Raw genomic sequence first — 27,682 nt, 5'->3', positions numbered from 1 at the left:
TTAAATGAATGTGTCATTGAGCAAAAACAATACAACAGTAAAAACTTGAAATGTAGATGTAATGTAAATATAAAATAAAACTGTGGAATATCTTAAAAAGTCATTTTTTGGAGGAGGAGGATAGATACAAGTGCTTATGTCATTAGTTTATTTTCACCTCGTGTCCTTTAACTTGGCTTTGAGCTCTGCTCTGCCATTCCTGATGACTTTAGCCCATGAGATTTTTGATATACCGTATTTTTCGGACTATAAGACGCACTTTTTCTCCCCTAAAAATTGGGAGGAAAAAGTCTCTGCGTCTTATACTCCGAATGTTCGGCCAGGTGTCTCCCACAAGCAGGTGCAGGACGCTACGGAAGCCCTCACTTATCCAGCCGCGGCCTCCGAGTCTCGCATCCTGCTTCCATGTGCCATCCAGTGTGAGATTTATGGCTTCAGCTTTTATCGCAGGATTCTCAGCTGCAGCCTACTTAAGATGGCGGCGTAGGTCTCCAGCTCTCATCCAAATCTGCACTTAGAGGGATGAACGGTACTAGACACCCTCCCCCCCCAGATGCCCTCTGCTCGCTGGGCACCTCACCTGCAGCTGTGATTACTTCTCCCCCGGCGACCGGACGATCGTGTAGGACTGATGAGCGGCACTCTCCTGGACGCCCTGTGCTCGCTGGCGCACCTCGTCTGCATCGGCTTTGGCTCCACTGCCGTTGCTTCACCGGAGACCGAGTAATCCTGCTGGGCTGCTGAACGCACTCCCCGGACGCCCTGTGCACGCTGGCGCACTACATCCGCCGCTGTGACTGGTTTCCGCCGGTGACCTGGACTGACCGATACTGCGGAGTTGTAGAGCGGTACTCCTCCGGATACCCAGTGCTGGCTGGCGCACCTTGCCTGCATCTGCTCTGGTTCCATTGCCGCTGTGACTACTTCTCCCCCAGCGACCGGGGTAATTTTGTCGGAACACCGGCCGATCCTGTAGGACTGATGAGCGGCACTCTCAATGGCTCTGGCTCCACTGCGGCTGCCTGTGACAGCTTCTCCGCCCATCCGCCGGATCGATTTTCCTGCTGGGCTGCCTCTCACCTTCGCTCGGGCTTCCACGTGTGATCGGGGGCGCACCATGTGGGCAGTTTCAAGTCCAGCTCCTGGCTCCTGCTCTAACACTGCAGCAGTTCTCCGCGGCCTAATGAGAGACCTGGCCCGATCCTGCAGAGGACCTGGAGACTCCATGGTTCCAGACCTGCAGCCACTGCAAGTATGATAAATGGTGGAAGAATTGTATTTAGTGTGGGTTGTGGGGTCAGGGTAGCTTAGTGTGGGTTGTGGGGTCAGTGTCAGTGTAGCTTAGTGTGGGTTGTGAGGTCAGTTTAGCTTAGTGTGGGTTGTGGGGTCAGTGTAGCTTAGTGTGGGTTGTAGTGTCAGTGTAGCTTAGTGTGGGTTGTGGGGTCAGTGTAGCTTAGTGTGGGTTGTGGGGTCAGTGTAGCTTAGTGTGGGTTGTGAGGTCAGTGTCAGTGTAGCTTAGTGTGGGTTGTGAGGTCAGTGTAGCTTAGTGTGGGTTGTGAGGTCAGTGTCAGTGTAGCTTAGTGTGGGTTGTGGGGTCAGTGTAGCTTAGTGTAGGTTGTGGAGGCAGCAGGGGCTAGTGTAGGTTGTGGAGTCAGCAGGGGCTAGTGTAGGTTGTGGGGTCAGCAGGGGCTAGTGTAGGTTGTGGGGTCAGCTGGGGTTAATGTAGGTTGTGGGGTCAGCTGGGGTTAGTTTAGCTGGACAGTGTAGTTTAGATAGACAGCTTGGGGGGAAATGGATCATAAGATGCCCCTGCACTATAGACGCACCAGGTTTCATTTTTTATTTTTTTTCCATAGTTTTTGTCCTCTGAAACTAGGTGCGTCTTATAGTCCGGAGCGTCTTATAGTCCGAAAAATACGGTAGTTCAGATCTCATCGGCTATGTGGACAGCAGGAAGAGGTGACTTGGTACTTGCCAGTTAGGGAAGTCAAGGCCTCTGGTAAGTTCACTCATGAGATCCAGGATGCTTCATGGATTTGCCAAATTCCTCTCTTTAGAAGAAAAAGTCAGCTCTCATATTTCTCCTCTGACTTATGCATACAAAACTTTCCTTTGTGCATGGTAATAATCTAGAGCGAGTACCTGTGTCCTCCAACACTCTAATGATTTGCCACATTGGATCTCCCTCACCAGACCACTATGGTAGTTCCTTTTATTTGTCTTTTCATAGAACAGATAGCTGAGCAGCACATCTGATCAGCGAACTTTCCTAAAATAATCACAAACAATTGTTTCTTGGGACATTAATCTAGATATCTTTAAGTGCATCATCATCTCTAGAGCAAAACATTTTTAATTAGACAGTAAACTGAATACATAGAAGTCCAGTTTAATGTGCACATAAAGTTCAACATAAATACGAGTGGAAAAAAAACAAGTAATGTTGCGCTAGTAGCAGCTTTACTTATTCTGTGAAAACTTTGCTGATATTCTATCTGCATTACCCCGGCGGGTCCAATGAAGCAGGAGGGAGATGGAGGACTTTAGTGATGGTTGCCCCTCCTCTCCCCTTGTGACCTTGTTCTGACCTCTGTGCTGATGCAGATGCCAAATGATAATCTATCCACTATGCCATTTAATGGGAGCTCCACCTGCTGGTTGTAGATGATAAAGATGAAATATTGCTATCAAAACTGAAAGATAGACAAAAGTGCAAAATCTTGTTGTTGTTACTAAAGGTAATAATTATACATATTAAAAATTTTAACTTTTCAAAAACTTTCCTAGGCAATGTTAATTCTTTGAAGTCAGAGGATTTGCATTATACAGTTAATTTTTATTGCAGTCATTATACATTGTGTCTTTATTGCAGTTTATCCTGAGTGTACGGTTGGATTATAGGATATCCTACATGCTCTCCATCTACAAGAAGGAGTTTGGGGATAATGGGGGCACAGTCGACAACTCAACAACGTCAACCACCACTCCTCCGGACTCCCCGACTCTTTCCAGTGAGTGGCCTTGTTGGAACATTCTAACAGCGTTAGCAGAGATTTAGTATAGTGGTGATTTGTGGCTGCTTACCCATCTATGGGAATGGTGCTTTGGTAGCACCCTAAGGGCCGCAAAGTAATATATATTGTAGGAAATGTTTGCATAATGACACCTGGCAGCTTATTATTTTCTTATTTATTGTATTTATAAAGCGCCAACATATTATGGCCTAGCCCCAACCTCCATTCCTGTTATTGTTCTAGCTTCCCCTTCCTCCCGGAGATATGCGGAGAAGCGTAAAATGGGCATAGGTACCTTTTTCTACCAGCTAATTGATCAAGTATCCATGTCCCTTATGTGTCTGGCCGATCTAATGTGATGAAATTACAAATGAGGGAACCAGCATGGGAGCTCCTTACCATATTTGCAGATCAGTTCAATTGGGCTCCGCAAATGGCAGATGTCTAATTAATACCTGTGTTCGTTTTCGGTTATCGGGTGCACAGGTGGTCATTTGAGTGTCTGTTGTGGCTAGTAGTCGATTGGCTACTACATAGAATTTAATGGCTGATCAGCTACAACTATTGGTCATTTGGGTGCCCGATTTTGGGTTAGCATTAGACAGTTACAGGGAGCGTTAAGGTTAGGCACTTACAGAGGGGGCTAGTGTTAGACATTAGGTAAAGGGCCTTCTTTTAAGGCACGTAAGGGGGGAGGTTAGAGTTAGGCATTAGGTAAGGGATCTTCTTTTAGGGCACGTATGGGGTTGAGGTTAGGGTTGGACATTAGGTGAGGGGTCCTCTTTTTAGGCACGTACAGGGGGACGTTAGGGTTAGGCCCCCACAAATAGGATTACGGTTGGGTATTAGGTATGGGGAGTTAGGGTTAGGCACTTAGAGTGGAGGGTTACTGTTAGAATAGGTGTAGGGGTAGTACATAGTAAAATATCAGTAATTTAATTACCAATATTTTACCATTAATGGGACTACCTGGCACCCAACTGATGCAGCGATGCTGCAGTACGTTATTCTGTTTGGGCAATAGGACAGGTAGCTGTTTCACTTTTTCCTGGCACAGCTCTGCATATTGGATGGGAAGAAGTTTATTTGTGGGGGACAGAATGGCAGCACTATTTACACTGGGGTGCCCCTTATACAGGGAAACAGGATGGGGACATCTGTTAAATAGGGCGACTTAATGGGGTTGCACGTCATGCAGGAGGACAAATGGGGTTGGATTTTAAACTGGAATGACATTGGGGCACATTATCCAGGGGTATGCAATGCATTAGCAGTGGCATTTTTCTCCCAGATAGGCTAAACAGTGGTATCTTGGGGCAGCCATGACTGTATATGAAGGTGGGGCACTCTTGCTCTGCAGGTCTGTAGCATCATCTCACTTATGGCAAGATTCATTTTAAGTTAAACTTTTATGGGTCCCTATTCTGGATGTTCTCCAGTTTGCCTTTATTAATCCATATTCTGTTTTTCAGCCGTTGTTCCTGACATTGATGAAATAGCGGCACGAGCGGAGACCATGTTTGCTGGAAGGTGAGCTGAAGGTTTGCTTATCAGTGTAGAAATAATTACAAAGAAGACAGGGGGACTGAATATTAACTATAACTGCATTGATCTTAAATAAATAAAAAATAACACACTATTCTATACAGTTTGATTGAATCGGTTCATTTTCAGAAGATTTGATTATCTTCCTGAAATATTCTGCTGCATTCACATTATAATCTGTAACTTCCAGTGGATTGAAAATTATTGGACATGTTGGAAAATTTCTATCCAATCCACATACAAATTTGAAGAGCTCACTGTTCTTTGTGGTGTGATGTGATTCAGTGATGTAGCTAAAGAGCTGTGGGCCCCAGTGCAAGTTTTACATTGGGGCCCTCCAAGCACTCTATACATAACAATTGATACGGCGCACCAAAACATGCCAAGGACAACCACAGTGTCAGAGATGCAAGACGGGGATGGGGAACAGTTTGCTAATGATTACTACTACTCAAAGCATCTTTAGAAGTGATTATTACCAGCACAGGATCAATAAAGAGCTTATACTTGGGTTGAGGGAGAGCCCCTCTTTCCCAAGGGCCCCGGTGCTGTCACAGCCTCTGCACCCCCTATTGATACGTGACTGATGTGACTGTTGGGTGATTATTCTGTTGATAGTTTTCAAGCTTTTGCTTCATTAGAAACCAGTTTTTCAAAACACGCACGCATGCACGCACATACACGCACATACACACACACACACACGCACATACACACACACGCACATACACACACACACACACACACACACACACACACACACACACACACACACACACACACACACACACACACACACACACACACACACGATGTGGACAATAATGCAAGCTGCTGATTGCTTTCCCGTATTTATTTCAGCAAAGAGAAGAATCCTGTGGAGCTGGATGATGAGGGTGGTAGAACCTTCCTGCGGGTTCTTATCCATCTTATCATGCACGACTACCCGCCTCTGCTCTCTGGCGCCCTCCAGCTGCTCTTCAAACATTTCAGCCAGAGGGCAGAGGTACTGCAGGCCTTCAAACAGGTATGAGGTAACTTGTGTGCTGTCACAAAATGGATTCCTTATCTGTACTGACTGCTGTCTAGAGTGTCCTCCTAAATGGACTTGGCAATAGTCTGTCTGACCTATAAAATTGCATGACGCCAATGTCTACCCAAACCAAGTGCAGCCACCATGTTTTCCATATATACTGCAAACATTATTTCCCCCATATAACATGAAACTATAGCATTCCCCTAGCTTCAAATGCCACCTTTATTTACCCCTGATCTCTCATCCACCACCATAGGCAAGGTCTCCTCATACCTTTCAACTATTTCCTCCTGGATGTCCGCTAGGTTCCTGAAGCTAACTGCCAGGCACGAAATCAAAAATCAATTGTTTATTTTTATCTGGTAAACAAGTAATAAGGATGCTAACCAGGCAATCCAAAGGTTAAAATCACTATTACTTTTCTTGTTGATAAATGATCATTCCCCAGTTTACCTGACTCTTATTTGGTACACACAAAATTTGGTACACAAAAAGGAAGTTGCAGGGCATGCTGGGTTGTCCTTTTTTGCTTCTCTACTTCCCCTCAGACTTAACTAATGCAGCCGGATTGGCTGAAGCCTTTTTTCCTCCTGTTGTCCCCTCCCACACCTCTGTTCCTCTCTGATTGGCCAATATTTTTTATGCTGAGACAATGCACTTTATATTGTGAAGGGCGGGCAAATCAGGCAGATGAGAGTAAGGGAGGAAATTACATCAGGATTGGCTTAAAAATAGCCACAGTTAAAATGAGAAATGCTAAGAAGGATTTTCTCTTTTTTTACTGTAGAAAAATCACAAAAATTAAAACGTGGACAGTGCTATACATACTGTATATTATATAAGTATAGCAAGTATTTATCTACTTATATATGTGTTTTTTCTTTCTGAGATAGTATGGCTGACAGCTCCTCTTTAACCTAGACAAAACTGAGTTCCTGATATTTCCACCCCATGCTGCTGCACCCCTCCCAGATTTCCACCTACCATTGTATGTATTCATTGTCCAGTGCTGTGTAATATGTTGGGGCTTTATAAATAAATAAATAAATAATAATAGCAATTGTACCTATTATTTCCCCCATGTAATACTATGTAGCCGTCATATATTTGTATAAATACATAATAAGCCCATAAAACATATAGCAATCATGGCCTCCATGAAACATATATCCATCATCTCCCCCATATAGCATGGAGCGAACACCGCAAATGCAACGCAGGAGACTTGGGCGCAGCTGGCGCCACCATAGACCGTAATGGGAATTACAGCTTTAGCGGCGGACAGTCAGTAACTTCGGCGCCATCAGAAGACGAAGCTGAAGTTACTTTTAAAACACTGTAATTCGCCTTCCCGCAACAGCTGGACGCCGAATTACATAATTCCCCACCATCCAAGTGGACCTGGAGGGGGAATAGTATTTAACGCCGCCGAGAACTTGTGCAGCAGCAGGATACGCCATACTGGCTGTATCCTGCGCCCAAGTCTCCCGGCGGCGAACTCTCTCGGACGCGCACAGAGCCATCATCTCCCCCTAAAACATAGTCATCATTTTCCCTATGAAACATGTAGACATCATTCTCCCATATTGCATGAAGGGAAGCGAGTGTAGCAGTCATATCCTACATATAGTGCTTCCCCCTATAGGGCAATGCTGAGCTTACAATTTGAATAGTGTTAGGCTTGAGCATCACATGATCCCCTACCCTGTCATGCGCACCAACTATTATTGTCTATGGGATTCACAGGAGCTCAGTGGATGTTTATTCTCCTTGTTATTTTTTTTAAATGTTTTATTTTGTTAAAGTGGACCTGAACTCTTGCACATGATTGAAGAAAAACAGAGAGAAATACACCCTATGTGTTTCCCCATCATTTGTGACTAATCACAACTGTAATTTGATGTATCAGCTGTGTCAGCTCAGGGATCTCAGCAGTCCTTGGCAGAGCAGCTTATTTGTAAACACAGGATGTTAACCCTGTGTGTGCTTCCACAAAATAAGGAAGTAGACACACCGCAGATTTATTGCAGGATATGTATCCGCTGTAACAAAATAAAATGTTTTTCTGTAAAGGCTATTATGCTGTTGCTTATCTTTTAAAGCAAGGGTGTAAAAATTGGCCTCCCCCCCCCCCCCCCCCCCGGAGCAAGGTATGGGCGCCCGCAGTATAGGTTAGCCAGGTCTAGTTGCACTCAGTATAGGTCCCCCCAGTATAGGTAGCCAAGAATAGGTAATCCAGTATAGGTAGCCAGCTATAGGCCCCCAGTATAGGTAGCCAGGCATAGGTGAGCCAGTATAGGTGCCTCCAGTATAGGTAGCCAGTATAGTTGCCCCCAGTATAGGTTAGATAGGCAGGCGCCCCCGGTATAAGTTAGATAGGTAGGTGCCCCACTACAGGTTAGCTAGGTGGGTGCCTCTAATATAGGTAGCCAGAATAGTTTCCCCCAGCATAGGTTAGATAGGTAGATGCCCCCAGTATAGGATAGTTAGGTAGGTGCCTGCAATATAGGTAGCCAATAAAGTTGCCACCTGTATAGGCTAGCTAGGTAGGTAGGTGCCCCCAGTATGGGTTTGATAGGTAGGTGCCCTACAGTATAGGTTAGATAGGTAGGTGCCCCACTTCAGGTTAGCTAGGTGGGTGCCTCTAATATAGGTAGCCAGAATAGTTGCCCCCAGAATAGGTTAGATAGGAAGATGCCCCCAGTATAGGATAGTTAGGTAGGTGCCTGCAATATAGGTAGCCAGTATAGTTGCCACCTGTATAGGCTAGCTAGGTAGGTAGGTGCCCCCAATACAGGTTAGATAAGTTAGTGCCCCCAGTATAGGTTTGATAGGTAGGTGCCCTACAGTATAGGTTAGCTAGGTAGGTGTCCCCAGTATAGGTTAGATAGGTAGGTGCCCCCCAGTATAGGTTAGATTAGGTAGGTGCCCCCCAGTATAGGTTAGATTAGGTAGGTTCCCCCCAGTATAGGTTAGATAGGTAGCTGCTCCCCAGTATAGGTTAGATAGGTAGCTGCCCCCCAGTATAGGTTAGATTAGGTAGGTGCCCCCCAGTATAGGTTAGATTAGGTAGCTGCCTCCCAGTATAGGTTAGATAGGTAGGTGCCCCCCAGTATAGGTTAGATAGGTAGCTGCCCCCCAGTATAGGTTAGATAGGTAGCTGCCCCCCAGTATAGGTTAATTAGGTAGGTGTCCCTTAGTATAGGTTAGATAGGTAGCTGCCCCGCAGTATAGGTTAGATAGGTAGCTGCCCCCCAGTATAGGTTAGATTAGGTAGGTGCCCCCCAGTATAGGTTAGATTAGGTAGGTGCCCCCCAGTATAGGTTAGATAGGTAGGTGCCCCCTAGTATAGGTTAGATTAGGTAGGTAGGTGCCTTCCAGTATAGGTTAGATTAGGTAGGTGCCCTAGTATAGGTTAGGTAGGTCCACCCCCCCATAATGGAGGGGGGAGCCGGAGCCGTGGGGAGGGCAGCCCGACCTCTCTCCGGGCCGCCCTCTGTGCTCCCCCTTCAGATGCAGAGTAATTACGCAGCAGCAAGCTCTGTACATAACTACTCTCCTTCCTGCGTTCCACTTGCAGCTGATCTCCTCTCGGCATAGACGCTGATACACACGCTGCTTCCGGTTAAACAGGAAGCAGCGTGTGTATCAGCGTGTATGCCGAGAGGAGATCAGCTGCGAGTGGAACGCAGGAAGGTGAGTAGTTATGTACAAAGCTTCCTGCTGCGTAATTACTCTGCATCTGAAGGGGGAGCATGGAGGGCGGCCCGGAGAGAGGTCGGGCTGCCCTCCCCACAGCTCTGGCTCCCCCTCCTTTACAGCGCCCCCCTCACAACAGCGCCCAGGGCGCCCGCACGGCCCTAAAAACGTGCATGTTTCTACCATACCAGTTAATTGCGGTGCTGGGTAATTTTGTCAACCTGTGTAAAGTATGGACTGCACCAGTTATAAGGGAATGGCTTTTAATTTTGTTACAGGTTTAGCTGAAACATGCCAGGATTTTGTTGGTACAGGGCTTTATTTTGATGGCAGCTTTTTGTGGTGTTATATCAACAATACATATAAATGAATGCAGGCCACTAAAGATGACAGAAGATGAGTATCAGTTATAGGTGGATAGTTGTGTGCTGTATGGCATTGTTTTGGAGGGTTAATGTTAGGGGATAGGATAAGGAAAGGTTTGTTTTAAGTTAGATTTAGGCAACAGGAAGATAGTAGACTAGGCCAGCAGTAAAGGTGATGACCTGCAGGCTAGTGGTAGATCAAAAAATATGAAGGAATTACACTGCAAATATCAATAATTTCTTGACCTGTCTTCTATTTTTTAACTTCTAACTTTAGTACTATCTCGGTAAAGTTCCTCTTTACAGGATGAGGTCACTGTACCTAACTAGTACCACTATTTATTATCTTGTTTTTCCCCTTTATATCTAATGGCAAGCCGAGATCTTCCTGCTATATTCCTCTTTCTCCCCAGGGTGACCATCACACTGTCACACTGCCTGTAATGTACGGCTCGCAGTCACTCTGTCACAGTGCAGTAGCCCCACTACCCACAGAGACCAGCTGATGGAAGGCTTTGGGGAGCGTAGAGTTCCTTGTTTTTGTTCTTCTCTTTTTAGTAGATGGTCACTGGGCTCTGAGCCAGCCTCCTGCTGCCACATCTGCTGCATTTCCTGGTGTGATGGCATCGCAAAGTAGAGCAGAGGTGGCAGGAGGAATCTGGTCCAGGCATTCACAAGCCCAGTGACAGCAGTGAGAAGAGGAATGAGGGATAACCTACGTATCCCAGCACCTGCCAAACGAAACAGGCCAGGGCTCTGTTATCATACAGTGTAGTACATCCCTCTAACTGGGAGCGCTATAATAGAAGGAATTATTATTATGAGGACGCACTGTAATCAGGGGGACACTAATGGGATCATAATAATTTGGGGCTACAATGAGGCGGGAACAGATACACAAAATTCCTTGACAAAACCTTTTACTAGGGCCGGTCATGCAGAACTTTACTGTAAATTAACCATGTATTGTGTTTTATCAACTGCAGTGAAAATAACCTAATGAAAAAAGTGCTTATTTTTTACAACAATCATTTCTAAATAATTTACGGTAGTCAGTGTATGCGCATTGGAAAATCTTTCCTCTCCCCGATTTACATTCTGAAATGTATCACGCGGCGACATCTTTACTGCTGGCAGGTGATGTCTACGGAAGGAGATGCTTGTTGTTTGGAAGTTGGAAACAGTTGTTATTTCCAACAATGCAGTCAGATTCACAGACCGCAAACTGTCAGGATCTTGGTCATGATATCACACTGTGGGAGGGGTTTCACCACAATATCAACCATACAGACCCCCCCTCCACAATATCCGCCATCCCCCCCCCCCCCCCCGCTCTATTTGAAAAAAGGATAATATTAAATATTGCTAGGGGGCAAGGGGGTAATAGCTACTGATTGGGATGAAATTCCATTTTTTTAAGTTCCTCTTTAATCTCCATCCATTTTACCACATCCCCTTTTCACCCCAGTGTGGTGCTGCATGTAATTAAGGGCTCATTCAAACTACACTGCAGAACACATGCAAGTATGCAATTTTGTGTATGCATTCCCAAGGCACGACACGCATGTGGCGGCACGCTAAGACACAGACGTCGGGCGGCCTCAGCACGATAGAACCCAATGGTCGTGTGATAAAATCCTCCCCCCTGCATTACATTGCAATGCACACAGCTGTACTGTGAACGAATCACACACTATGTGCACTGCTTTTGGCACTCTTATCCTCATGGTTTGCCATCTTTCTCATTTTCAAACTTCTCAAGGGAAAAGCAGCTCTTGTCAGATTGTACGGAGTCATTTTTCTCCCCCTTCTCTGGTCAAAGATTGCAAATTCTCCTAGCTGGTCTCCTGGTCATATGCAAGACTGGGCCTTCTAAGATGCCTCTGAATTGGAGTACAGAATGGCTAGATTAGAGGATTCAGTGTGTATATTTTTTATATATACAAATCTTCCTATCAGGTAATCCATTGTGGGCCTTAGAAAAGAAAGCATAATGTGAGAAGAGGTCGTCTTTTAAATCATACATGCCAAACTCTGGCCCGTGGGCCAAATCTGGCCCTCTGAGCCATCAAATGGTTTCCTCACTTTACATTATGTTTGGCCCACTCTAGACCACCAGAGAAGCTATAATAGAGGGTAAGCCCTAGATCACCAGGAAAGCCATATAGTGGAGGGAGGAGGAGGGCACTAGATACCAGGGAACTGTATAGGAGAGGCATGGGGCCCACTAAACACCAGGGAACTCTATAGGGAAAGAATAGGGGCCACTAGACACCAGGGAACTGTATAAGGAAGGGGGGAGTGCCGCTAGACACCAGGGAGTGTATAGGGGTGATTGAGGGGGCCACTAGACACCAGGGAACTGTATAGGGGAAGGAGGGGGGCCACTAGACACCAGGGAACTGTATAAGGAAGGGGGGAGTGCCACTAGACACCAGGGAACTGTATAGGGGAGGGAGGGGGTCACTAGACACCAGGGAACTTTATAAAGGAGAGAGGTGGCCACAAGACATTGAGGTTGGCCCACAACTTGCTCCCAGAACTCAATTTCGGTCCACATTGTATTTGAGTTTGACACCCCTGTTTTAAATAGAAGATAAGTCCACTTTAGCACAAGTTCAAAAAGTGGTATCATAAGGCACCACTTCAGGATATCGGGTGGAGCTATGCAAATCATTCCTTATTTTGCTTAGATAATGGCCTAGTAGTCTGAAATGGAAGCAGGCAATTTGGACGCATGTGGCTACTGGACAATTTGAGTGCTGCTATGGAGTATAATGTTAATTAGACACAAGAAAAACAGGCAGACCGCTTCAAACCCCCTCACACACCGGTGGTGCTTGGCTATCCTTCCCCAGGACAACAATACAGGAACAAGCGCAGAAGACCGCAGCAAACCATGTAGAGATGAAATCCTGGTTCAGAGCTATGACTGAGGGCCTGTGTGTCTGAAACATGTCAGGTGGGAGCTTGTCTTTTGGATGTACGATTAAACATTTCTGGATTTGACTTCTATGTGTTGTGCTGTGGGCTTCTGTGCTTGTTCCTGTATAATATTAATTAGTGGCAACCAGCGGCTACAACGAGTGGTTTGTAGCATCTATAGCAAATACATAGCTGCTGCAGCACATATGGTACCAGAAAAGCAAAACGGTTGTACCTGATAGTGTAAACAGAAAATTAGAGGCTACTGCAAAACGATTATAGCGGCTACATCAATAAATAGCAGCTGCAGCACACAGGGTACCAGAAAAGTAAAGTGGTTGTAACGTAAAGTGTAAGCACAAAAATAAGCGGCTACAGTAAAGTGTTTACAGTGGCTATAGCAAAAAAAGTATGTAGCACACTTGGTATGAGGAAAGCAATGTGACTGTAGATTGTTTAGGATCGGTGGGGGGGAGGGTTAGCTTAACGTTTGTCATAGGTAGAGGATGGTTAGTGTTAGGAGAAGGTAAAGTGGCAGATTAGTGTGAGAGGAGGGTCAGGTAAAGCGAAACTAGAATATCTGTAAGATTACAGGTGTTCTACTATCCAGATTATCCAGTGCCCAATAGTAGTACACTCACCTAAAGGATTATAAGGAACACCTGTTCAATTTCTCATTAATGCAATTATCTAATCAACCAATCACATGGCAGTTGCTTCAATGCATTTAGGGGTGTGGTCCTGGTCAAGACAATCTCCTGAACGCCAAACTGAATGTCAGAATGGGAAAGAAAGGTGATTTAAGCAATTTTGAGCGTGGCATGGTTGTTGGTGCCAGACGGGCCGGTCTGAGTATTTCACAATCTGCTCAGTTACTGGGATTTTCACGCACAACCATTTCTAGGGTTTACAAAGAATGGTGTGAAAAGGGAAAAACATCCAGTATGCTGCAGTCCTGTGGGCGAAAATGCCTTGTTGATGCTAGAGGTCAGAGGAGAATGGGCTGACTGATTCAAGCTGATAGAAAAGCAACGTTGACTGAAATAACCACTCGTTACAACCGAGGTATGCAGCAAAGCTGTTGTGAAGCCACAACACGCACAACCTTGGGGCGGATGGGCTACAACAGCAGAAGACCTCACCGGGTACCATTCATCTCCACTACAAATGGGAAAAAGAGGCTACAATTTGCACAAGCTCACCAAAATTGGACAGTTGAAGACTGGAAAAATGTTGCCTGTTCTGATGAGTCTCAATGGAGTCTGAATTTGGCGTAAACAGAATGAGAACATGGATCCACCATGCCTTGTTACCACTGTGCAGGATGGTGGTAGTGGTGTAATGATGTGGGGGATGTTTTCCTGGCACACTTTAGGCCCCTTACTGCCAATTCGGCATCGTTTAAATGCCATGGGCTACCTCAGCATTGTTTCTGACCATGTCCATCCCTTCATGACCACCATGTACCCATCCTCTGATGGCTACTTCCAGCAGGATAATGCACCATGTCACAAAGCTTGAATCATTGCAAATTGGTTTCTTGAACATGACAATGAGTTCACTGTACTAAAATGGCCCCCACAGTCACCAGATCTCAACCCAATAGAGCATCTTTGGGATGTGATGGAACAGTAGCTTCGTGCCCTGGGTGTGCATCCCACAAATCTCCATCAACTGCAAGATGCTATCCTATCAATATGGGCCAACATTTGTAAAGAATGCTTTCAGCACCTTGTTGAATCAATGCCACGTAGAATTAAGGCAGTTCTGAAGGCGATAGGGGGTCAAACACTGTAGTAGTATGGTGTTCCTAATAATCCTTTAGGTGAGTGTATATTGGTAACATTGCCCATATTCTACTAGTGGCCTTATCCGCCGCCACATTTCCAGACGCCCTTTTTTTTTATGTACGCGCCTGAACTAGCTCTGTACTTATTAGAATAGAGAACTGTAACATAAAGGCTTATTATAATGCTATCAGTCTAAAATGTTGAAAACATGCTTGATCCACAAGGGCTTAAAAATGGTTTACGTGACTCCACCCCCTGCCCTTGGTGATGCATTATGGGCTTGCTTTTTGGACACGTTTAGGAATGATGTACTGTATAGTTTCCATATTTTTTAAGATGACAGTACTGTACTATTCATTGTTTTCAGTAGAGGACTTTTGGGTGCCTTTTTACCAATATTATTATTATTATTATTTAGTATTTATATAGCCAACATCTTACGCAGCGCTGTACAGTAGTATATGTTGTCTTGTCACTTAACTGTCCCTCAGAGGGGCTCACAATCTAATCCCTACCATAGTTATATGTCTATGTATGTATTGTGTAGTGTATGTATTGTAGTCAAGGGCCAATTTAGAGGGAAGCCAATTAACTTAGCTGTATGTTTTTGGAATGTGGGAGGAAACCGGAGTGCCCGGAGGAAACCCACCCAGACATGGGAAGAACATACAAACTCCTTGCAGATGTTGACCTGGCTGGGATTTGAACCAGGGACCCAGTGTTGCAAGGCGAGAGCGCTAACCACTACACCACCGTGCGCGTACATAATATTCTGGTGTATCTGAAGAACCCCAGACCTGCATGCATGCTGGGGGACAAACAAGATTTTCCCGTATTCAGTGCCGGATTTACCATAGGGCACTGTAGGCACGTGCCTACAGGCACCTGATGATGGAAAGGCAGTTTACTCCCCTCCCTCCTTCCCTATGCAGAGTCCTGAGAGTGTAAATGAGAGGTTACTCACCCTGCTCTACACCCTCCACTGACGAGTTATCCCTTCAGTCAGGGGCACCTTTAGCTACTTAAAGGGCCACTATGGCGGAAAAAAGTAGGCAGTTAAAATCTGACAGAATTGACAGGTTTTGGGTCAATCCATCTCTTCATGGGGGATTCTCAGGGTTTTCTTTGTTTTCAGCAGCATTTCCTGAACAACAATTGCAAAGTCTAACTGACAAAATAGTGTGCAAGTGATAAGGGAGGCTGGCTGGAACTTACTATTTTGTCAGTTAAACTACTGTTCAGAAAATGCTGTTGAATACAAAGGACACCCTGAGAATCCCCCATGAGGAGATAGACTGGCCCAAAACCTGTCGGTTCTGTCAGATTTTAACTGCCTACTTTTTTTGCAATAGTGATCCTTTAATACTAAGGTATCTCTAGCTACCTAATACTTGTGGGCACCTCTAGTTACTTAATTTTGAGGGTACTTCTTGCTACCTAATACTAAGGTAGCTATTATGACGGGCAAGGGAAGTAAGGGAGTTGGGACAGCCAGGAAGCTTGTGGTGCGGTCTGTAGGGTAGGTAGGGTTTGTAGGTTCATGGAGGGAGAAGTCTAAGGTGCCAGGACATCTGTGCCTATAGGCTCCTGCGAGGTTAATCCAGGCCTGCCCATATTATTCCTTAACCTGAGCTTTATTGAATTGTTTCTGTGCTTGGCATTATTGGTAAAAATGCCTCACTGTCTGCCTGCTTGTGTTGTGTAATAACTACAACCCTGGCTTTATCAGCGGTTAGGCCGGACAGTGTCCGCAGCTAATACTACAAGCTCTTAAGCGTTTCCGAGACAGATTGAGATCTTGTATTTTAGAATCGTCTGATTGTTTTTCCTTTATAACTTCTTCCATGCAGGTTCAACTCCTGGTGTCAAATCAGGACGTCGACAACTACAAGCAGATCAAGGCCGACCTGGACCAATTACGCCTGACGGTGGAGAAGTCTGAACTTTGGGTTGAAAAGAGCAACAGTTATGAAAGCGAGGAGCTGGGAGACGGGCAGGCCAAGGACGGCAAAGAGCAAATTAATGAGGTGAATTAAACACGCCGCAAGTCGGCTCCTGTTTCATTTGCTGCCTGATTAAACAAAGGTCTGTAAATGGCAGAGACAGGTTCCCGGTACTCCATGTGTACAATTATCTGCACAGGAGACTGACAGGACAGTGGGGACAGGAGAAGATCAGGAACACTGGGACCAATTTCCAGGGTCCAGCGGAGGCAGGCTTACTGACCGGCCTGGCCTGCACCATAACAAATGAAGATTATAGGCACATTTTCCTGGGATCAGCACTGAATTCGGACTTCAGAAAAGATCAGGTCTCTCTACGGAATTATGGGAGATTAAAAAAAAATCAGTTGGATCTAAGCACTGTTATTATAGGTAATACATCTTATTGGCAGCTGTGCTCTTTCCGAACCGTGACAAATGTTATAGAACCAGCTTTTAGATTGAGAAGGAAGACAAATGCAAATATTCACAGGTTTTTTTTTCTTCCAGAAAGGTTAAATTTGTCTGCTGAAAATGACGGCAGCACCATTAAGAATAGGAGGAAGTTATTGTTGGAAGGCCCAAGGATCTTCAGTTTCTAATCTGATTTTCACCCTTTTTTAGTTGGGATTGGATTGGGAATTGAATAAGCATAATATTTGTCATTTATAGGCTTTAAAACGTACTGTACTTCTTCAAAAGAGATGAGCTGCAGAAGTTTTAAACACTCTCTAGCTAAGTCACCCATGTGATTGAAATTTGGAGGTAACCGCAGAAAAACATAATTTTTGTTATTGACACTAGTGTTATCTTTAAGCACAAAAGAGTGTCTGAGAGAAGATTCTTGGTAAGACAGGTGATATGTATACTACTGGTATACTTAATGTGCTTATAAATGATTTAAAATAAAGCCCTGATGAATAATGCACTGAATTAGCATTAACACTTTCACCTCTGTGGTAAAATACAAGCTTGTTGTGGTCATTCTTAAAGAGACCCTGAGGTGGGGTTCTGACAATGCTATCTACACACAGAGGCTGGGTCTGCCTATACTGCCCAGCCTCTGTTGCTATCCAGATCCCCCCTAAGTTCCCCCTGCGCTCTGCTATCCCCCATAAATCACAGTCGCGCTGTGCGGGCTGTGTTTACCTCTGTAGTGTCAGTCTGCTGCTCCCTCCGCCTCCTGCATAGCTCCGGTCCCCGCCTGCGTCCCTTCCCTCCAATCAGCGGGGAGGGAAGGGACGCGGGCGGGGGCCAGGGCTATGCAGGAGGCGGAGGGAGCAGCAGACTGACAGTATAGAGGTAAACACAGCCCGCTGCGACACGCTGCGTGTCGACAGCGCGGCTGTGATTTATGGGGGATAGCAGAGCGCAGGGGGAGCTTAGGGGGGGATTGGGATAGCAACAGAGGCTGGGCTGTATAGGCAGACCCAGCCTCTGTGTGCAGCTAACATTGTCAGAACCCCACCTCAGGTTATCTTTAAAGAACAGAAATGAGTCATCAGTAGTCTATACTGCCGTATTTTCTGCCGTATAAGATGTTACGGAATATAAGACGCACCAAGGTTTAGAGGGCAAAAACCAGGGGAAAAAATATACATACTAAACCTGGTACATCCATATTCCAAGAGCGTCTTGTACATCCCCCAAATGGCGTCCTCCTGTCCCCCCCGTGTCTACCCATGTGTCTCCTGTGTACCTCATGTGTCATTTTGTGTGCCTCATGTGTCTTTCTGTGTGCCCCATGTGTCTTTCTGTGTGCCCCATGTGTCCTTTGTGCCCTGTCTCCCCATGTGTACCCTGTCCGCCCTTGTGTCCTTTGTGCCCCTTCTCCTCATGTGTATCCTGTCTGCCCATGTGTCCTGTGTGCCCCTTCTCCCCATGTGTACCTCGTCTGCCCATGTGTCCTGTGTGCCCCGTCTCCCCATGTGTACCCTGTCTGCCCATGTGTCCTGTGTGCCCCATCTCCCCATGTGTACCTCGTTTGCCCATGTGCCCTGTGTGCCCCGTCTCCCCATGTGTACCCTGTCTGCCCATGTGTCCTGTGTGCCCCGTCTCCCCATGTGTACCCTGTCTGCCCATGTGTCCTGTGTGCCCCGTCTTCCCATGTGTACCCTGTCTGCCCATGTGTCCTGTGAGCCCCGTCTCCCCATGTGTACCCTGTCTGCCCATGTGTCCTGTGTGCCCCGTCTCCCCATGTGTACCCTGTCTACCCATGTGTCCTGTGTACCCCGTCTCCCCCACGTGTCCTGTGTTTCCCTTCTCCCCATGTGTATTCTGTCTGCCCATGTGTCCTGTGTGCCCCTTCTCCCCAATGTGTCCTGTGTGCCCCTTCTTCCCATGTGTCCTTCTGTGCCCCATCCTCCCATGTGTCCTGTCTCCACCATGTGTCATTCTGTGCCCCCTGTGTGCCTCAGCTCCCTTCTTCTAATCTCTTCCTGCCCTCCTCCATGTGTGCATCTCACCCCTGACCCCTCCTCCCCCCCCCCCCCCACCGCGTGTCCCTGCTTTCCCACTTGGATATCCTACCCACCTCCATGTCTCTAGTGTCAACGGCTTATTAGAAACATGCCACCATGAGGGCTGCAGACACCCGGCTTCTCCATATGTTTCCTTTACTGCGCAGCTACTGAACATATGGAGAATATGTATCTGGTAAGCCACTGCCGCTGCAGACACTGAGGGGGGGAATGATATAAACGGGGGAGCGGAGACACGCGCGGGGGGGGGGACGACCAGTGGAGACGCACACATGGAGGGGGGCAGGAGGTGATTAGAGGGGAGAGCTGAGGGCGGAAAATACGGTATATACTTAGATGTTGCAGTGCTTTAGTAGAGGGATGATATGACATATGAAGAGTTAACTAACAATTGAACAAGCCGTGGGAGCAGTTTTATAGAACACTTTTCAAAGACATAAATAAAAGTTGTTTAGCTGATACCTTTAATGACTAACTGTACAAGATTCCTTTGCAAGCTTTCAAAACTTTAAGTTTCTTCTTCAGACATGATACAGGACTGGATCAGAACTCCAGTTCTGTATAATGCCTGAAGAAGAAACTTAAAGTTTCAAAAGCATGTAACAAGTCTTGTACAGTTAGTTATTAAAGGTATCACCCAAACAAATTTTGTTGTCATGTCTTTGGATTTAGGACACTTTTCAAATGGATACCCTTATCTGGAACTGTAAAGTGTCAGGTTGAGAACTGAATAGGGGAAATCACACCCTGGCTTAAGGTACCTTTAAGGAATCGGCCTTGCAACACCGCCAATGACACCCACCTGATGGTCAGCCGCAAATGTAAATGGTCCCTTCCCCATCTCTCACCACATCCCCTTCCACCACGAGCGCGAGCTCCCGTCAGTAAAGACAGGGGGCCCCAGAGATCAGCCTGTTAACCAGCGGTCGGAGCTGGCAGGCTGTTTTTTTTTTAGTATTTACCAATTCTATACTTATATAGCGCTGACATCTTACGCAGCGATGCACAGAGTATAGTCTTGTCACTTAACTGTCCCTCGGAGCGAACACATGTAATCCAGCGCAGGAGATTTGGGCGCAGCCATCGCCACCATAGACCGTAATAGGAATTTACAGCTATAGCGGCGCACAGTGAGTAACTTCGGCGCCCTCAGAAGACGGAGCTAAAGTTACATTTAAAACACTGTAATTCGCCTTCCTGCAACAGCTGGAAGCCGAATTACATAATTCCTCACTATCCACGTGGATCTAGATGGGGAATAGTATTTAACGCTACCAGGAACTTGTGCAGCAGCAGGAAAAGCCATATACCGGCTGTATCCTGCACCCAAGTCTCCCGGCGGCCAGTTATCTTGTACGCCCCTCGGAGGGGCTCACAGTCTAATACCTACCATACGCATATTATTATTATTATTAATATTATTATTGATTTATAAAGCGCCAACATATTCCGTGGCACTGTACAAAGTAAGAAACAAACATGGGGTACATAATAATAGACAATGGTGTACACCAATATACAAGATAAATAATTAGTGACAAAATACAAAGAATGATACAAAATACAAATTATAGAATTGGTAATGACAGTGATAAAAATTAACATGATGAATAAAATGTATAATGGTTACCAAGACACAAAAGGGGGAGAGAGGCCTGCCCTTGCAAGCTTACAATCTAAGGGGAATGGGGGGGGGGGGGAACAGGAGGAGGGGTAGTATGCAGCAAATATATAGAGGCTTTGTGTTTTAGGATACCTAGTAGGAGTGCAGTTTGGTCTTAGTACAAAGGGAAGTGGCCTAAGGTAGCATATGTCTTTGTATGTATTGTGTAGTGTGTGTATTGTAGTCTAGGGCCAATTAAAGGGAAGGCCAATTAGCTGATCTGTATGCCATATATAATTGCATATAAGCCGACCCATGTATAAGCCATAGGTACCCACTTTTCCCTCAGAAACCAGGAAAAAGTGATTGACTAGCATATAAGCCCCCTCCCCAGTATAGCCCACTCCACAGTAGCCCAATGTACCCCTAGCACAAGTCAGCACCCCTCCCCATAGCCAGATGTGCCACAAGGATGATAGTTGTGTCTCAAGACGCCACTAGATGGGGTCATAGATATGAGACATAGCGATTGCTACACAGGAAGAATTCCCGATCATTGCACAACTGACACGTTGCTTGCACGCTCCGCTCCACAAGCCAGGGGACACAGGTAGTCTTGAGCAGTGCACTCTGCACACCATGTTGCAGGGGATGCGAGGCACGGACACAGCAGGGAGCTAGCTGGCAAGAGCAGGATCACTAGTGCAAGATCCTTGCACTCCTCTGCCAGTAACAAAACCTTCTCCACCATCCGCTCTGCTCCACTGACTCACATATAAACAGAGGGGGTAACTTTTCAGCACATTTTTTGTGCTAAAAAATAGGCTTATATGCGAGTATATACAGTATATATTTTTTTTATAACAATAATAACATCTAAAAATTGCAGCAGCAATCAAATAGCAGCAAAAGAAAGCCTTAAGCCCCGTCTACACTATGAGAGGTTGTAGCGATCCGGCGGCTCGATTAGCCGCCGGATCGCTTCTTCCGCGTGCCCGCCGTGTCCCCGCTCGCCGCGCGTGCGCCGCATTCGATTCCCCGCTCGTGCCCGCTCGTCCCCGCCGGCGCCGCTTATCTCCCGCACGATTCCCTGCCATTGTCCCCTCGCGGGGATCGAGCAGGGAATCGGCGGTGCGGAGATCCGTCATGTCGGATCTTATCAATCGAGCCGCATCAGCGGCTCGATTGATAAGGAGCATCGCGGCCGCATCTACGCGTGTAGATGCGGCTTTAGACACACTTAATGTTAAAAAACAAACCAATGACAGGAAAAGATAATGACCAACAATGGTTCCCAAGCACAGTGAACAATCTCTCCTTCTGGATCCATTCTGACAGTTATTGCCTTTCGTTGTCCCTGTGTCCAGGTTGTCCGATTTACACTCTGACGGGGGTATTTTGTTATCAGAAAGTTTGATATTGACGACTAGCGAGTAAGTTAGTCTGCCAATATTTACTCCTAAAGACAACCCTGGAAAAAGCCTTTGGTTGTCATGTAAGTAAGGAAAAATGAGTGTGACAAAGCCTTTGCAGCAATGTGTTACTATGACATTATATTTTGGAGCAAAGGCTCCACTGATAATGTCACAGGTTGTTATCATGCCGAAATGTAATCTCAAGTCAGTGAAGATTTCGCTACCGTTTTGCGCGTTGTTTAATTGGGACTATGGAGACCGCTCAGCGAGAGAGATGATGAATCATAGAGAGGATACCGTAGCATGATTGAGGACCTCTGAGCATTTATGTTAAGCAAAACCTCCTGCCTGCTCATATATAATATGGAACTTTCTGAGTGATGGAGCAGAGCAGGAACTTGTTTTGCTTCCAGAATGTAAGCTCTTGGGGACACCGTGTCATTTTCCACTAGAAGATTGCTTATCTTCATTATCCTACTACTGGCTCTGAGTCCAGATCAAACCACAGGACCTGGAATATTAATCAGATTCAGTTTCATTACATATCTCAAGGTAATATATAGTTTTCAGTAATCTGACCACCTGGGAACCTAGAATCACCTAGTGATCACCTCTGGAGCTGATGGATCAGGTGAGCCAGTGCTGCCGCTGCTTGTCACTACACACGTGGAGTGGAGGGAACACAAGGGGCAGTGGAAGGGGCACAAGGGGCAGTAGAGGGGACACAAGGGCAGTGGAGGGAACACATGGGTGACAGAAGGACACACATGGAGACACGGGGACACATGAGGAACACGGGGGACCCAATAATTGGGGGAGAACAGCTACAAGACACTCCTGGACCATGGACATGCACCGGGTTTAGTATATTTTTTCCCTGGTTTTTGCCCTCTAAATCTAGGTGTGTATTTTAGTCCGGAGTGTCCTATATGCTGAAAAATATGGTATACAATTGATTTGATTGAACAAGATTGTATGACTCTGATGGTTTATTCCCAGCTTAACATGTGAAGCAGAAATCCGCATGTGACAGTTACTTCTTGGGCACTACGGCGAAAAATTGTAAGATTTAAAATATGTGCAAACATAGACAAATAAGAAGTACATTTTTTTTCCAGAGTAAAATGAGCCATAATTTACTTTTCTCCTATGTTGCTGTCACTTACAGCAGGTATTAGAAATCTGACAGAAGCGACAGGTTTTGGACTAGTCCATCTCTTCATAGGGGATCTTCAGCAAGGCTTTTATTCTTTATAAAGATATTCCCTAAAAAGGATTTAAACAATGATGCTGGCCAGCTTCCCTGCTCGCTACACAGTTTTTTGGCAGTTGGACGGAGCAACTGCCATTCACTAAGTGCTTTGAAAATAAATAAATCCCTGAGAATCCCCTATGAAAAGATGGACTAGTCCAAAACCTTTTGCTTGTCAGATTTCTACTACCTACTGTAAATGCCAGCAACATAGGAGAAAACTAATTTATGGCTCATTTTACTCTGGAAAAAAACGTACTTCTTATTTGTATATGTTTGCACATATTTTACATTTTAAAATTTTCGACATAGTGCCCTTTTAACTGGGGGTGACGTACCAGTAGTATAAAATAGGGCTAAAATCAGTAATGCAAGCTGACTATATTATTGATTGGGCCCCCGCATAAAGACATTTTAAGCACATTTGCGTTAATAGCTGCCTGGCCCTAATTCTTCTCTTGATCTGTAGGTAAATCTGTCCTTACGTGAAAGTTTTACTTTGCATTAGCCAACAAACCTAGCATAACTGAACCCTATAAGATAACCAGACCTTGACATCGTGACCCCGTAATACTAACCTCCTTTATGCTAGCAATGCATGGGTCGATGATGTCCCAATCCAGCAAGCAGTTGATCACTCTGCGTTTGGAATCCATTGCGTAATACTGAAAGATTTTAGCAGAAGTCTGACTGCAAGTTGGGGTAACTGTGAGCACTGTGCTGTTTAGTGCAGTACAACACTATGTAAAGGTGGCTACAAATGGAGGTAGTGGTGCGGACACGCAGGAGGACAGCTGAGAGGTGTGTGGGGTAACGCTTGGATTAATGCTTATAGGTGGCTCAGAGTACTCTGTAATGCTGGGAATGCACGGGTCGATTTTGCCGCTCGATTTCATGCCCGATCGTTTTCCGCGCTCGATTATGCGAGCGATTTTCTTATCTTCCATTCGTTTTTCTTATCTTTTGCCATTGTTCCTTATGTATTATCGAGCTTGGAATCAGTCGGGCGAGAGATCGGACATGTCGGAAATTATCAGTCGAGCCATCTAAATGGCTCAAAATTGAGCCGTGTATTCCCAGCATAACATAGAAATCTGCAGTCATGTATATCCAAGTAGATAATTGCTGATGAGCCTCTGCTGATAGTCCAAAGGTTTTATTGCACAGATAATCAGTGTCCTGTGAAGAACAAGTTTAATTATGACATAAACATACCATCGCTCAGTGCTTGTAGGTGCAAAACACATGGCCTACGACCATTTGTACCGCTTTTTCTGGGGCCACGTGTACACTTGATCCCAGAAGAAGCAATACAACGCGAAACGAAGCGTTGGTGTTTATTTCAAAATTATTCTTGTTCATATCAGTAATAATTTACTTGGACGTATGTGGATACCCCTCTGCTCCTCCCTCCACCAGCTCAACAAAAGCCTAGTACTGTTCCTGATCCCTTGCTCATTTGATAAACTGACCAAAATGAATTGGAAATTAAACAGTTGAGTATACTGGAGCATACTCTGACTTAAACATTGAAATGCACCGTATGTCCATGTTTGGACCACAACATTTTCCACAATTTTATCTGGTGGCGGAGTTGCCGGTTAAATGATAGGACATAAGAAAAAAAAAACCTGAGCAGGTCCTAGTTTTGGCTTACAATAGTCCCACCACTGCTCAGTCAGATGAGCTTTTATCTAGAGTAAAAGTAGTTTTGGCAGGCCCTTATGCTTCATATGGGTGCCAGCCCTTATATTGTTCACTGTTAAGCAGCACATTGATCCCATACCTAGTGTATTGGCAATTCACAATATCTTCAGACCAGAACTAAGAAGGTTTGCTAAAATCTTTGCTGTTTTTTTTTCTCAGCTAAGCTTTCATTCACTCTGCTTTACATTGCTTTGTGATTTGATTGTGTATGTGTAACATTCTAGGACACAAGTATTTTAAGCCCGGTTGAAGATGGAACAAAAAAGCCTCAAATTGATAGCAATAAGGCCAACAATTACAAGATCGTCAAAGAGGTAATTCACTGATTTTTATGATAGTTTAAAGCAAATCTATGAAGTGATATCAGGAGGGTCTGAAACGTTACGTGTATCGTTCTGTTCTGATCTTACAGATTCTCATCCGCCTCAGTAAGCTGTGTTCACAAAGTAAGAAGGGTCGCACTCAACAACAAAGGCTACTGAAGAATATGGGGGCCCATTCTGTGGTTCTGGACCTTCTACAAATTCCCTATGAGAAGGTTGGTACTCTGAGAAGGTTGGTGCTCTAAGAAGGTTGGTGCTCTGAGGTGGAATGGGAAGGAGGGGGTGGATCTACATACAGGACATGAGAAGCAAAAGTAGACTACCAAAGTCCTTAATTAGCCAAGGCATAGATGGTGATGAGCACAGTTGCTGATGAGCAAAAGCATTTCCCCCCCTAATATGTTATATGTCTAATACCTGGGAATGAGGTGAAGAAGGGGAACATCTGGCTACTTATATTGGGGAGGGGGTCCTGTTTAATATGGGGGGGGGGGGGCATATCTGGCTATCTATAATGGGGAACCTGTCTAAAAATGAGGGAGCACATCCAGTTATCTACACTGGGGAGAGGGCTGATCTGGCTATTGTAGAGAGTACCTGACAAATCCTTTCATCCTGTGGTGGTGCTGGTGGTGGTGGTGTGTGTGTGTGTGTGTGGGGGGGGGGGGGGGGGGGGTGTAAGCATGCCTGGCTTTACTGGGGAGGACCTGCATAACACCAGGGTGCACATCTGGTTATCTATACTGGGTGTTTTACTAGATGAGCAGCTGTTATCTGCTAATCCCAAGCTGCATACAATTTGCAAAAATATTTGCGTCCAGTGTATCTATCCTGGGGAGGGGGACCTGCCTAATAAGATAAACACCTGATTATCTATTCTGGGAGGGAGGACCTGTTTAATTGGGGAGGGGGTGATATCTGGCTTACTATAAAGGGGAACCTGCCTAATACTGGGGGAGCACATTCAGTTATCTTCAGTGTAGAGGGGGCCCATCTGGCTATGTTGGACCTTCCTAATATTGAGGGGGGGCACATCTGGCTATTGTGGAGGGGGACCTGCCAAATCCTGTGGGGGGGGGGGGGTCATGCCTGGCAATAATATTTGAAACTAGTTGGAAAAAATAGTATCAGGCACCATTTACAGTCCATGTTATGCTGGATCCACACGGTGCGTTCGCGCACTTCGATTTCCCGCTCAATTCCCGTCGATTCGTTTATTTTCAACATGTCCGATTTGGATTTCGATGGATCGTTAGGTCGATTCGGCATACTTTGCATGCGAATCGACCTAACGATCCATCGAAATCCAAATCGGACATGTTGGAAATAAACGAATCGACGGGAATCGAGCGGGAAATCGAGTTCGCGAACGCACCATGTGGATCCAGCATTACACTGATACAAATGTACATCTTATACGTAAGATGATGTGATATTTCTCCTTTAATGCTCAGACAGCTTCTAAACTCCAAAAAATAAAAGTGTAGATGTGTATTTTGGTTGCTGGCTGGCTTTATGAAGAGTTAAAGTATTCCTCCATAAGCCTGCCTCTTCCCTTACCGCCACAGGCTGATTTACCTGACTAAAACACGCTGCATACGATGTGCTAAAGAAGAGCACCTGATGAGATGAAATCCGCAGAAGCCTAATCAGAGGCTGATTAGCTAATTTCTCTTTTTTGTGTTATTTCTGCCCCCAGAATGATGACAAGATGAACGAAATTATGACCCTGGCTCACACTTTCCTGCAAAACTTCTGCCGTGGCAACCCACAGAACCAAGTCCTGCTTCACAAACACCTGAACCTCTTCATGACGCCGGGGGTGAGTGACTGGGATAGGGTCCGTTGTGAGACTGATCACGTGACTTCAGGATTTTGAAGAGAAGTGTACTTTTGCACATAAGTTAAAGTGTACCTGAGATGGACTGATAAAAAGGATTTTTACTCACTTGGGGCTTCCTCCAGCCCCCTGTAGTTCATCAGCTCCCTCCCTGTCCTCCTGATCTCCTCAGTTGTGCTGCTTTCAGACCTATAAAAACGGGCGAGAAGCAGATTACTGTACATGCAGTTGTGCAGTGCGCAATATAGGGAGCACACGGCCCGGAACAGCACAGTGGCTCGCAAGTCGCAACCCAGCTGGACTACAGGGAGTTGGAGAAAGCCCCAGGTAACTAAATATGCTTTTTACCTCAGGTTTACTTTAAAGTTTACGTTTTCTCTGCATAGTGCATAAAAATGAACAGTGTTCCTCTTTCCTAGTCTGTCCAGATACAGAGATGTGGCCAAGGCAGCCTATTGGCTTTTCAGTCCATACTGATCGTTGTAAATAATAGGAATGTCATGTCCTGTTTACCCCCAAAAAAGCAATGCAAGTTAAAGGAAACCTGAGGTGAAAATAAACTAATGAAATAAACAATTGTATCTATCTTCCTTCTCCTAAAAATGACTTTTTAAGATATTCCTCGGTTTTATTTTATATTTAAATCTAAGTTTTTATGGTTTTATTGTTTTTGCACTATGACACATTCCTTGAAGTATGCCAGAGC

The 27,682-nt window shown here is 45.5% G+C and overlaps 1 protein-coding gene across 5 annotated transcripts in view; it reads left to right on the top strand.

Annotated features, from left to right (window-relative positions):
- Positions 1 to 27,682, top strand: part of ITPR2 (inositol 1,4,5-trisphosphate receptor type 2) — a 467,841-nt gene that overhangs the window by 203,271 nt on the left and 236,888 nt on the right. For all 5 annotated transcript variants that reach the window (XR_011030536.1, XM_068277594.1, XM_068277593.1 and 2 more), the window contains 4 exons: positions 2,873 to 3,011; positions 4,487 to 4,544; positions 5,421 to 5,586; positions 16,225 to 16,401. Coding sequence is in view for 4 of the 5 variants with exons in the window: in XM_068277594.1 (XP_068133695.1) it covers positions 2,873 to 3,011; positions 4,487 to 4,544; positions 5,421 to 5,586; positions 16,225 to 16,401 (540 nt within the window). In the remaining variant the exon portion in view is untranslated. The remainder of the gene's footprint in view (positions 1 to 2,872; positions 3,012 to 4,486; positions 4,545 to 5,420; positions 5,587 to 16,224; positions 16,402 to 27,682) is intronic.

Source organism: Hyperolius riggenbachi, chromosome 3 (genome assembly GCF_040937935.1).
Source record: "Hyperolius riggenbachi isolate aHypRig1 chromosome 3, aHypRig1.pri, whole genome shotgun sequence".
NCBI classification, from domain to species: Eukaryota; Metazoa; Chordata; class Amphibia; order Anura; family Hyperoliidae; genus Hyperolius; species Hyperolius riggenbachi.
Note: the sequence above shows the minus strand (reverse complement) of the source record. Positions and strands in the feature narration are given on the sequence as shown.